The sequence below is a fragment of the Dermochelys coriacea genome, chromosome 2 (assembly GCF_009764565.3).
Source record: "Dermochelys coriacea isolate rDerCor1 chromosome 2, rDerCor1.pri.v4, whole genome shotgun sequence".
NCBI classification, from domain to species: Eukaryota; Metazoa; Chordata; order Testudines; family Dermochelyidae; genus Dermochelys; species Dermochelys coriacea.
This window is the reverse complement of record NC_050069.1, coordinates 236,548,460-236,561,862: the sequence shown is the minus strand read 5'-3', so window position 1 is coordinate 236,561,862 and position 13,403 is coordinate 236,548,460. Positions and strand designations below refer to the sequence as shown.

The following is a 13,403-nucleotide window of genomic DNA, read 5'->3' as shown; positions in this document are numbered from 1 at the left end:
TACAGTTACATTTTGAGATTGTCATTTAGCCAGTTTTTAATCCTTTTAATGTATGCCATGTTGATTTTGTATTGATTTGGAGGATGGGACTATGCTTGTTTTCATAGCAATACTTTATTTCAAATGGAAGAAATCTAAAGATATTCTAAGTATCAGTGTCACAATTTGTAATTAGAACACTGGGACCACTATTTTCCATGCTAGGTAATTGATTTTATGAAGTGTGGGATACTCTTACAATGAGAAAAATATATTCCCATTAAAAACACGGGAAATGTTCATTATTTTGCTGTTTAGTTTCATTTTATTAAACATGCTGATATGTAAGCAGCTAATTCATCTATTTAATTATCCTTTGTTTAATGACTTCCCTATGTAACTCTTATTTAAGCCTTGTTCCCTGCGTTTCATACTTGTAATCACTATCTTAGCCCCACTCTGGTTCCCACACCTACTGCTTTGTGCCACTCTGGCCAACCACAACAGCCAGAAAGCTGGCTTCAACAGCTCGCTGGGAAATGATCTCAGAATCAGATTTGGGCTCTACATCACACTCCTCCCAGCTGCTAATATAGAGGACACAGGGAGGGAGAAGAGGATACAGTGTGTGGTCATAAGTCACCAAGGTCCAGCCATTCACAGCTGCTTGAATGGACCCTAAAAGCCACTGGTAGCTGGGCATAAATTAGAGCAGCCTTTGTGCTGCTATAATTGATGCAAGAGACCACAACAGGCCCAGAATCTGGTGGCCACAAAGGCAGCAAAATGGAAAGGGCTAAGAGGGTAGCATTAAAGTAATATAAGTTAATAAAACAAACAAAAATGATTGGGAGAGGAAAAACCTGTTGTATGATTTCTATTACTTTCTCTGTATGATATTTTTAGACTCAGTTTTTCAGAGCACAGCATCCAGCATGTTTAGGTTCCAATCCTGGCCAGGGCCCCCAGATGCTACTATAATACAAATAATTTATTTTGTTGAAGTGCCTTGCACACTTTTGACCAATATGGAAAAACATAGTAAAATTTAATCCTTTGCTCTTGGCTGAGGCTCCTAAGACATGTGCTAAAGTTGGTGGCTTTTGTGATGAGTGTATCTGTCTACCAGGAACCAGATAGAGACTGGCAACTCATTTCAAGGCCCATTCAACAGCTATCAGATTACAACAACTTTTGGTCACTACTGACCTGGGCCAATTTCAGACCGGTGACCTTAAAACAAAACATTCCATATCACCTGCATCATTCATTTCCCATAAGATTGTTTAAGAGCAACCAGTTCCCCTCCACAGATAGTAAATAGATGAGTGGGGAGGTTAAATGGGAATGGATTTGCTCATTATTTTCACATTGATTGTGAACTCCTCAAAGAAGAAACTTTTATATGTATACAGCACCATATAACCTATTGTGCAATATAAATACATTTAGATACATTTTGCATACTGCTAGTAATTTTTTATATTCTTCCTCCAATAGGGTGAGAGATTTCTTTTACTTCACTGACACACACAGATATTCACTACTAGATCATTTAGCATACACCCACTATTCAATAAGTCTGAATAGACTGCTTATGCGGGCCATATATTTCAAATCCTTTTATCACTATGAGAACTATTCTGAAACCATAGTTTACTTAGTAGATTTCATTTAGCTTTAGAGCATATTGATGAAGGCTTGACAAGTAAGACATAGCTGGGACTAAGTTATAAACTGCATCTGATGATTATGATAGCATAGGCTGAACTTTAGGTACAGTTTTGAACTATACTGTATGTTTGACAGTGGAAAAAACAGATTTGTCAGGAAAATTTAAAATAGTTGATCTCCCAATATTTGTTGGGGAAAATATATAGTGAATAGGAACAGCTATGTAGACAGTACAGGGAGAGTAGAGAATATAGTGTAGTTGAATAATTCTAACACTTACTTATGTTCTTGATGTTCCTGAATAATGCAGAGTGGACATTTTTTGGAAAACTGATTAATGTTCTATAGAAACAATTCTGCTAAAATATCACAATTTTTATAATATATACATAACGTCATGATATATGAAAACATCTGCATTTTTATTACTAAGGACATTCAAATGAAATCAGGACTGCCCCTTAGAAATTCATTTGCTTCTGCTGTTCATTCTTTTACTCAAGTCTGGTATCGCAGGTAGTTGCTGATAACAGAAACAGAATGAAAAGGAGTACTTGTGGCACCTTAGAGACTAACAAATTTATTAGAGCATAAGCTTTCGTGAGCTACAGCTCACTTCATCGGATGCATTTGGTGGAAAATACAGACTAACACGGCTGCTACTCAGAAACAGAATGATGACTTAAGGTGAGTTATGAGCAACTGGTCAGTTCCCAAGCAACACAGATCATATTTGCATGCAAATATTCATAGGTAAAAGAAATAATATAAATACAGACATTAATAAGCAGAACTCTTACAACAATTGTCCTTTAAAGTTCTCCATGAGATAGCAGTGGGTCAACAGAGGCTCATCTACACTCAGAAGTTGCAACAGTTTAACGAAAGATCTGATGCTACACCAGTTTAGGGAAACCAGTGTAACTTTACATGTGAACACTCATACACTGTGTAACCCTGGCTTACATCAAATTAACTTCCAACACCACACCTTTATTTAAACCACTGCAACTTGTGTGCAGTCCAGGCCCAAATAGTATTGATATTGTCCACATCACAATGTTGATGTTATGTTTTCCTGCAAATACTGTAAGTATATCATTTTCCTGGTAAAAGTAAAAAACAACATTATTGCATAGCACTAATAGTGCAACACAGTATTTGTAACACTAAATATGTTTTGCTATACCTTGCATGAAAGTGTTAACACATTGGATTGTTTTTTTAAAAAAATGAGTGAATTTAATCCTCATGAAAGGTATTGGACAGCTTGAGAAACTAATTATTTAAGGCTATGGCAACACGCCGAGGCTTTTAGCAACATAGCATGCAGTGTAGCTGCTCTTTGTCGGCACGAGACTACTTTGTCCTGCCAACAAAAAACTTCCCCTCTCCCCGAGTGGCAATGGCTTTGTCGGCAGGAAAGCGCCCCTACTGACAAAGCGCTGTTCACTCCAGCGCTTTTCATCGGTAAAACTTTTGTCGTTCGGGACAAAAAACCCTGAACAACGAAAGTTTTGCTGACAAAGTTCCAGCATAGACAAAGTCTAATAGTTATCTATTGCCAGGACAGGTTTAACACAGACAGTAGCTGAGGAAAGCTCCCCAGGCATTGCCTTTATGTCTCTCTATCTTAGCCTTAGAATTCCAAGTTTGAGGCTACGTATTCATTAGAAATGCTGCAGCTGCACTGCTGTAGCACTTCAGTGTAGACACTCACTCTAGCAATGGGAGGGGTTCTCCCATCTCCCATAATTAATACACTTGCTTGAGGGGCAGTAGCTAAGTCAACAGAAGAATTCTTCACACCCAAGTGCCATAGGTGGATCAGCCTAACTTTTTAGTGTATACATAGCCTAAGCATGAGATAATTAAATGTTCAGTTTAATCCATTTCCAAATCCATTCAGTTCTTAACCTCTCCCAGTGCCAGCTCTGATTGTGTTCATATTACAAGAACTGTCATCTAGGAACCAGACAATTTTTTCCCTCAATAATCAATCAAATTTGAGGTACTTCTGTGAGCTTTGAAATATTGGTGTTAGCCACACCACACTAAATCCTTCTGTATGTTGTACATAAAATATTTCTCTTATGAGCATAGTTCAGCTGTTGTCTGATTCCCTTATAAATCAACTATACCACTCGTACACAGGCCATTGACTTTTAGCCTAATGCTGTTTAGATTCTGTTTTCCTTTGCTCTATTGTTCATTAAATCAAGTTTCTTTTCTTAGATACTTTAAACCATAACGTAATAGTGCGTAATACTCATGAAAGAGATGGCAAACAGCAATGGTCTGAGTTTCAGTGCTGCAACCACCCCACCCTATCTTGAAACATCCCTATTAGCTTACTGCAGTACAGGTTTTGTAATGAGCACATATGGTAAGACTATCACATTTATTGTTACTTGGGACCAAAAGGAAGAATTCAAACTCAGAGCTTCAGAAGTGAAAGGGTTGTCGTGCACTAACATGATGCACTATCAACCCTTTTCAGTAATAAACTCGTACTACCTTTTTCTAATCCCCAATGATGTACTGCATTAAATGCCAGCATTTAGCATTTCATCACTTATTTTTGGGCCTCATTTCTAAAGATAAGAATTCAAAACATGATTCAAGCATTACTGTGGCAAAAAAATGTATGTGCGATAAAGCTAAAAACAGCAGAAAAAATAACCAGAGATATTCTGAAAAGCTATTAGAGAATAGCAAAGGAAAGGAAAAGAAAACTACATATTACATATGCACACATAACTTTGTAGTGGGATACACCTTTAATATACATGAGAAGCTATTATTTGTAGTATTTATCATATAACATATACAAACCATTCTTGTTTCAATCAGCTTATAATGTGCTTGGTGACAGTATATCGTAGCAGGTACTTAAACTTTACCCCTTTGATTGCCAAATACAATCTACAATTAGTAGATATATGGTAATCTCATCTAAGACAGTTTTGCACTTTGACATCCAGACCTATTATTTTTGATGCAAAAAACCTATTAAACCTCTAGTCATTAGCTGATACAGAAAGGATAACTTAACCATGTGACCTAAAATAGATTGCCTTAGCAAGGATGGATAAGGTGCAGTAGCATCCAATTTTAGAAGCTTTTTAAAAAAAAAAAAAAGAAAATTTGACTCAATCTTCGGCTATTCATTTTCTGTGGCTTCTCAGTTACACAAAAATCACGGGGATGACATGAAACTAAAAGTAATTTTGAATATCCCCAGAAGCTTGGGGGGGGTCCCGATCACAAACATAAAATTTGAGAAAAAGGATGGGAATTCAACAATTGAATATTTTAATTTACACTTATTCAAGAAGGCTTCTGATATTACTATCTTCTACTATTTGGTAAGATGGTGCAATAAACTTGTGAGCTCAAATAGAAAAGCCTCAGCAGAGGCTAATGGAATTTGCAAGCACATTCAGGGAAGAAATATGCTTTAAAAGGTGATAATAAAACATATAGGCTGGAGGCTAAGGCAAAATACTGTCCCCTATGGCAAGACAAAAAAAATGTTTTGACAGTGAACAAGAATACGTGATTACATAGTCAATACAAAAACAATATATATAGATAGAACATATTAAAATATTGTAGGATTGTATGGATAATAAGATATAGGTAATTTAACTTCAAGGATTCCAGTTTAAATATATCCAAGATAAAGAGAAGATGAAAGCTGTTACTACACCTGAAGGCTTTTCAATGCCCCGCGTGAGATTAGTTTAATGTTTAACTAAATTCCCAGTGAAAAGTATTCACTGCATATACTACACAACAAAACAACTGTAGCACTTGTTAGCAGTTTCAGACAGGATTATCCTTTCACCTTAAAAGTGCTCACTCCCAAGTCAGGATTGAGGAACACTGCCAGGGTTGTGTGGGGAAGCATGCACTACTGCATTTTTTCTGTAAAAGAGCCCCTCGGTCTCTTGGGCTTTCAAAGAAGAACCGTTCACCTGCATTAGAATTCTCACATGCATGCAAAAAATTTTAAAATCAATGTTAAAATGTTTTAGCTGAACATGAAAATGAGAAAGTATACTCAGAATATAAACTTGCCAAAGACTTTGTGTACTATGCATTTATTAAAACATGACTTTTTAGTGAAGAAAATATTTAAATTGATATAATAAACACCAAGTAAATGTACTTAGAAAACGTTCATAAACTTATTTTGTATTACAGTTTCTATATGTGCCATCATGACATTCACATCAGCAGCACAGATCTGATGTTTCTGCTTCTCGTTCTCTTTCAATGTCTTTAACAGGCCCCTATGGACTGGAGGCAAAGGACTGTAAGAACTCAGCAAGTGAAGCTGACTTAATGGACTCTGTTTTATTTCTGCAATCCTCAAAGCCCGCAAGATAGCAGGTGCAAACTTGGAATAATGAGCTGTAGATGAAATGATAACTGGACATGTTCTATCCTGTAATCGATCTGCAACTACTTTAGCAATAGCCGTGTGTGTGTCCAAAATATACCCTGTAGTACTGTATACAGAGTGGATAGCAGCAAGACAGTCCTCCTCAGAGCACCACCCAGCTACCAAGTCTTGCTGAAGCTTCTCAAGTAGATCTTTCTGCAACTGAAAATGACATTGCTTTTCCAGGTCACTAAATAATTGTGTCACCAGCTGTCCATTACCACTAGCAATCAGGTGCAAATGTCGTTCAAGGTTGGAAGATTTCAAAATATCTATTGCTGGTGATGAAGTCTGCATTAATCTTCTTCCCCTTAAATCATAAAGACCTGTTCTTATGAAATCGGTCAAAACATTATTTCCATTGGATGCACAAATACATTTTCTGATAGGGATTCCCATTCTTTTTGCATATAATGCAGCTAATATGTTGCCAAAGTTTCCTGTAGGAATACACACATCTATTGGGCTTCCAAAAGTAATAATATCTTGATGAACAAGGTCAAGGTAGGCAGAAGCATGATAAATAACTTGGGGAAGTAGTCGAGCCCAGTTTATAGAATTTGCTGCACTTAAAGCTGTTCCATATTCTACAGTAAGAAAACCAGAATAATCAGAATCGGTAAATATTTTTTTTATAGCTGTCTGGCAAAAATCAAAATTAGATTTGACCCCCACTGACCACCCATTTTCTCTTTGGCAGCCAATCATTTGTGATTTCTGAATCTGGCTTACTCCATCCTCAGGAAAGAAAGTGACCACAGCAATTCTTTGTTTGTCAGTATCACTTAGACGACTGAAACCATCTAGGACAGCACTCCCTGTGTCTCCAGAAGTAGCTACTAGGACCAAATAATTGCATCTTTTGGGAACACAGTATGCAAATAGATGAGGCATCAACTGTAACGCCAAATCCTTAAATGAGGCTGTTGGTCCATGAAACAACTCAAGGAGAAACTGGTTGCCTGTCAGATACCTAACAGGGGCAATTTTAGAACAAGCAAAGTTTTCTCCATAAGCAATCTCAACAATTTCTCCCAGCTTGAAAGCAGGTATATCAGCAGGATGTATAAATCTTTCCAATATAATCTGAGCTCTTTCAACATAAGTTGCTTCTACTAAGTTTTGCCATTCTCCAGCAGTGAATGTTGGAAGCCCCTTCTCAGGAACAAAGAGTCCACCATCGGATGCTAGGCCCTCAACAACAGCTTCAGTGAAATATTTAACAGAGCCTTTTTGCTCACACATTTCAGACCTTATATGTCTGGTTGAAATAAAGGTTTCTGATTCTGAGTCTTGATATCTCTTAACTGCATCAAGTACTTTATCTGCTACAACCTCTGCTGTAAGTCCACCTTCACAAAGAACACGGATATCGTACCATTTTTTATAAAACTGCTTCCTAAACTGAAGTATGTCTCTCATAGAAATTCCAGAATCCTGCCCCACAATACGATCCACTTTCATTAATTCCAGCCTATCTATTATGTCTCTTGTGGGTACATCCAGATACACAACAATCCCATTTTTCTTCACATGCTGCATGCTGGCAGCATGCATTGGATTCGACCCAGAAAGGGAAATTACACTTCCAGATGCTGAAAACTTTAACAGGGCTTTTCCTTCCTCTTCTATAAATTGCTGACTACCAACATCCTGCAATTTTTCTGACACACTCATATTCCAGGTTGTTTCAAGGACATCATCATCCACATCTATGACACGACAGCCAAGTTTGTGACCTACTATTCTCCCAACTGTTGTTTTCCCAGCTCCAGGAGGTCCCATCAGGACAATATTCTGGTCTCCAACAAGAGAGAGAGTTGAGAGCCATGACTTCCACAGTTGTACAAATGCAAGAGTTCTTGGAAAAATCAACTTTAGATGTACACTAAAACCAATGTTCTGGGTTAATTTTAGATGCTGATACCGGACAACATGAAACATCTTCTTTCCAATGCTTTTTCCAGCTAACTTGACAAGTAACTTAAATACTATAAAGAGAAAAAAAAGTAATTAATAATTCATAGAAACATACCTAAAAAACCTTGGAGATGTGAAATTTAAAAAAACCAGTCCCTTAGAATACAAAGCTAATTATGAGAGTGTCTCTCATAATGCCACAGGGGTAAATATTTATCAGTGAAATAATACATCCTGACCTTTTACAGAGTACCATCTCACTTTTAGTGACAAATCTTTCAGCAATGCAAGACTTTAGTAAATAATTTCCCCCCATACTATACCTGCATACAAAATTTAGTTTATTTTTTTTAATGGTGAAATGTTGCAGGATTTCTAAAGATGTTACCAGACACCCAAAACTCAATTTCTCAGATCTGATGTCTTTTTGACAATGTTCCAAAAGGAAGACGATCTGTAGTACACAACATAGAGGAATGAGTCTCTTTCTGCGTGCCCTAACTCCATCAGTAGGCTCAGCTAAGGGTTGTAAGCTGAACTACTCACAATTAATTGCAAAACGGTAGGTGTTGGATTGACACTCAATATTAACTTTTGAGGCCGATATCCTCAGGATAAATAAGAATTGTTGGCTGTTAAAACCGCCCTCAAAACCTAATGCTATAATGCTGAAACATATACTAACACGTTTATTTGCTACTTGTTAGTATATAAATATTCAACGATTGTTTCCTTAATAGCATAGATTTATTTTTAAACACACACAGCCCCTTATTCACAATGATGGCTGACTAAATGTTTATCTTTACACAACCTAAAAACATGTTATAAAATATTTGCCCTATATGTAGATGTTTGGGGTTTTGTTTTGTTCTTTAAGACAACAAAGTAGGGAATGCTACACAACCCATTTAAACTCATAGTAAACTCATGAACCTGCTGTAGGAATTCTGGCTCTAGCTCATCCAATTCCCTTCTAGGTAGACATGATACTGATCAAACAGTATCTCAAGTATTCCTAGGGTGGAATCATATTTGTTTTTACATTTGATGTAGATTGAACAGAATTAAAGAAAGAAAATAGAGTGAAGTGGAGGTCACAGAAGTGACTTTACTCTCAGAATAACCTTGGTGTGAGAGATAAATACTGATAAATCAAGCTGTTCTCAATAGCAGCGTCTATTTTGCTTGTTTTGGGAAATCAGTGCCAGTGTCAACATGAATTGCAGAGCAGAAATTCTGTGTGATGTTTAGGGATAGTCAAAATCTGCACACAAGAGGAAATGATCACCACAAAACTGCACAAAAGCCTTACTGAGCCTCTTTCCATTTTATACATGAAAAAAAATCTGCTGCTCTGTTACTGTTATTTGCTAATGGATATCAGCTAAAAATTATTATTTAAAATAAACAAGGTTGTCACAGTTTCTTTGGGAAATTAATCTATAATGAATCTAAAAAATAATCATTTACATATTGATGGTTACTAATGACTTTTTAAGGTCATTCCTGCCATGCAAGACAGTGGCCATACTGGGTATTTACAATTGCTATATCATTGATTATGTTTGGGATAGCAACATTAAAACTGCCAAGAATATTTTAAAATATAACTACAAAATGACCAGTGTTTATTTTCCAGGCCAAAAATTTAACTAACTTAACTCAGGATCACATTTTTAAAAGTTATCCATAACCTGTATACAGTAAAAGCCATGAAAACAAAAAATCCTCAAACCTACATAAAACAAAAATAGCAATATTTTAAAATATTTACTTTTAATTGCTAAAAAACCCACTGTGCTGGCATAGGATAGGTGGGTTCAGCTGTGGTTTTTTGGAAGGTTTTTGCACAGATTTCTTGACTCAAAAGCAAAATTAGACCCCACTGTTCCTAATAATTAGATTTTAAGTATTCAGTCTGGATGTCAATATTCTGCCTACTTGCTTAATAGCATTATATTTAAACACTTCATTAATTTTCAGACTACTAATTTTTGTGCCTTTGCATAATCTAGAATGCCAGAAAATTTCAGATGAAAATGATGCTTTACTATTACTAACTAATAAGATGGTTTCAGAGTAGCAACCGTGTTAGTCTGTATTCGCAAAAAGAAAAGGAGTACTTGTGGCACCTTAGAGATTAACAAATGCATCCGATGAAGTGAGCTGTAGCTCACGAAAGCTTATGCTCAAATAAATTTGTTAGTCTCTAAGGTGCCACAAGTACTCCTTTTCTTTTTAATAATATGGGGAAATAGATATAGTAATAAGTTCTAGTCCTGAACAAAGACTTCATGAAGGCAGTTAAGACGGTAATAACAAATTATAAAATCAGGAACCAAACATACTAAAACGCTGTACCTGAAAAAATTAAAAAAAACTCTAACATTTGAAACTCTAGAAATTCAAAAAATAAAGTTTACACAAACAAGTTTATTTCTGATCTTATAACCTATCACAAACTGTGAATCGGCCATTTTGTGGCTATAATAAATACTAAAACTACTTTTCACATTTTAAAATAATTAACAATTAAAAAGCAATACATTGCATGCACACAATTCCCCACTGTCCTTCACACACAACAGGCAAAGTTGCATAGCATACATTGCCTGTTTTACAGAATGAGATACTCTGATCTATGCCTAGTATTTGTAGACAGGATGAGGTCTGAGTTGGTATCTGTTGTAGGCAGATGACAACACTACAGATCTACACAGAGAAATAAAATTAAGTGTAGGGAGTTTATTTTATTTAAACCCACTATTCGATACAGAGATGAGCAGATGGAAGAGTTTTAAATATGTTGCAGACAGCTGCTTTGACTCTGTGACATATAGTGAATAGTAGACAGTAGTAAATGTTTGGAGATTCATTGTTGTGGATTAGATATAAAAATGTATATCAGTTACAAAGAGCATGGAAGACAGATAACACAGAGAGCCACATGAATGAGGAGCTTGTAAAATGTATTAGCTCTATAGAATCAAAGAGATTCTTTGTCCTGGTGGCTGTCTCTCTCTTTCAGAGTTTATAAGAGCCTAGAGTTCTCATCCTGGGTGGCATTCACTGGCCCTGATGGAGTCAGCTGATTTTATGTACTCACCCAAAGTATACAGCAAAGTTCAGCTGGCTCCCAGAGGAAGTCCTCGAGGGTTAAATAAAATGTAGTGTGTCACTCAAAAATCATCCCCATTTTTCAAAAACACGCAAGCCACTAGTCCTAAATGAGACCAAATGAATAAACAACCCAATGTAGAATTTCTAAATACCACATCTGGATGTTTGATTTGAAGTTAATTATTTAAAAAAAGGTTAAGGGATGACTTGATTATAGTCTACAAGAACATACAGGGAGAATAAATATTTGAGACTGGTCTCCACAATCTAGAAAGATATAACACTATCCAATGGCGAGAAGTGGAAGCTAGACAAATTAAGACTGGAAACAAGGTGTAACTTTTTATCAGTGATGATAATTAGCTAGTGGAAGAATTTACCAAGGGTCACGTGGATTCTCCATCATGGGAAATTTTTAAATCAAGATTAGATGTTTTTCTAAAAGATATGTTTGAGGAATTATTTTGAGGAAGTTCTATGGCCTGTATTATACAGGAGGTCAGACTAAATAATCATAATGGTCCCTTCTGGCCTTGGAATCTCTGAATCTATTGATTGTTTTTCCTCATTTTTTTAGTGCGTAACTTGAGATACTGGTACCTGATTTGCAAAAGTGCTGAACACATAACTGCAATTGAATTCAATGGGAATTCTGCTCTGAGCAAACAAAGTGCTATAGAATGTTAAATACTCTGAAAAAATCAAGCCTTAGATGTCTGAAATTGGACACTCACTGTTGGAAGACACTTCTGACCTTAATCTCTGCGTGCTTTAGTTCGTTCTTCATCCGTAAAATGGGCATAATACCATCATCTTACCTAACCATGGAGTTGTGAAGATAAATTTATCAATGTTTGAGAAGACTCAGGCCCAGATCCTTAAAGGTATTTAAGTGCGTAACTCCCATTGATTTCAATGAGAGTTAGGCACCTAAATACCTTAGGTTCCGGACCTCAGATACTAAACGGAAGAGCACCATAACAAAGCCCATGAAGAAATTAATAAATATGTTCAGTGCAGGCTATGAAGGGTGTGCAGTATATAAGCCATGGGGTCATACGCTGAATGGTCAGAATGCAACCAAATATTGAATAGCTACCTATTCAATGAGCACCATTCATCCTGTACATTGAATGAGGCTGGGGTCCTGTGGAAAAAATAATACATGATCATGAAATTAAAGACGATATCACAATACATACGCACAAGAGGGCCGAATTAAGGATGCACACACAACCTTAATTCTGGCACTTGCTAACTTCTGAATACTTGATGTTGCAACCTTAATTTTCTCTGAACGTAATTTTGTTGTATGTAATTATATATATCACTACAGGTTTATGTGATGTTTTACAGTGACACATAAAAGGATGAGGTCCCAGTGCTGAGGAGCTTTTCATATTCTAAAGAAAGATCCATTACAAAATGTCAACAGATATGGAAGGGAGCTGTAAAGAAAAAAAGAGGGAATGTAACTCAGAAGGGTTTTATCATCTCCACTGAGAAAAAGGCAGGAAATGGATACAACATAGATTCCAGGCTACACTTAGGCGTTTTTTCATTTTTCAATATACTACAAGCAGCAAACTATGTTTCAGAGAAAAATTAGAGTATATAGACCTAACTTCTTCAACCAGGCCTACCAAAGTTTTCTCTACTATTACTATGAAATTGAATGTATAATAAACAATGAGATATTGAGCACTTCATTTTAGACCTAATGGGGATGGGGAGAAAAGGCAGCTGCCCTGCTGCAATGGGGACCTCCCCCGCAGGGGGATGGTGGAGATACGGCTGCCCCCTCACTGCAATGGGGGCCTCCCCTTCAGGGGAATAGGGGATATGGCTGCCCCCTCACCGCAGTGGGGACCCCTCAAGGGGCGGAGGGATATGGCTGACCCCGCACGGCCAGAGGGACCCCTCAAGGGGCGGAGGGATAAGGCTACCTCGTCACTGCAACGGCTTTCGAAGACGGGCAGAGCCCCAGTAACTCAGTAGGGGCCCTAAAACGAGTCACTACGGATCAAACGTACCCGGGAGGGGCCGGGAGCGCGGCTCAGAACCCAGACTTGAACCCCACCGCAGGCAGAGCAACGCGAGATTCAACAGCCTATCCCGCCGGGCCACCCCTCGGCACCGCGCCAACCGGCTCCGGGGTGCGCATGCGCAGCACGCGCTCCCGTCGCCTCCCAACGCAGGGCAACAACAGCGCGTGAGCAATCGTTTCTCAGCATCCGTCCCACGTCAGCGCTCGTGC

The 13,403-nt window shown here is 37.4% G+C and overlaps 1 protein-coding gene across 2 annotated transcripts; it reads right to left on the bottom strand.

Annotated features, from left to right (window-relative positions):
- Positions 1-4,414: 4,414 nt before the first annotated feature.
- THNSL1 (threonine synthase like 1) lies at positions 4,415-13,402 on the bottom strand. Of its 2 annotated transcripts, XM_038390903.2 has the most exons (3): positions 13,180-13,402; positions 12,246-12,293; positions 4,415-8,094 (listed from the first exon to the last, which is right to left on the bottom strand). In XM_038390903.2, exon 3 carries the CDS (start codon positions 8,045-8,047, stop codon positions 5,828-5,830), a length of 2,220 nt encoding a protein of 739 aa, XP_038246831.1. In that variant the 5' UTR covers positions 8,048-8,094; positions 12,246-12,293; positions 13,180-13,402; the 3' UTR covers positions 4,415-5,827. The 2 variants fall into 2 exon arrangements, with proteins under 2 accessions (XP_038246831.1, XP_043365413.1); XM_043509478.1 differs by lacking the exons at positions 12,246-12,293; positions 13,180-13,402 and adding an exon at positions 11,881-12,222.
- Position 13,403: the final 1 nt, after the last annotated feature.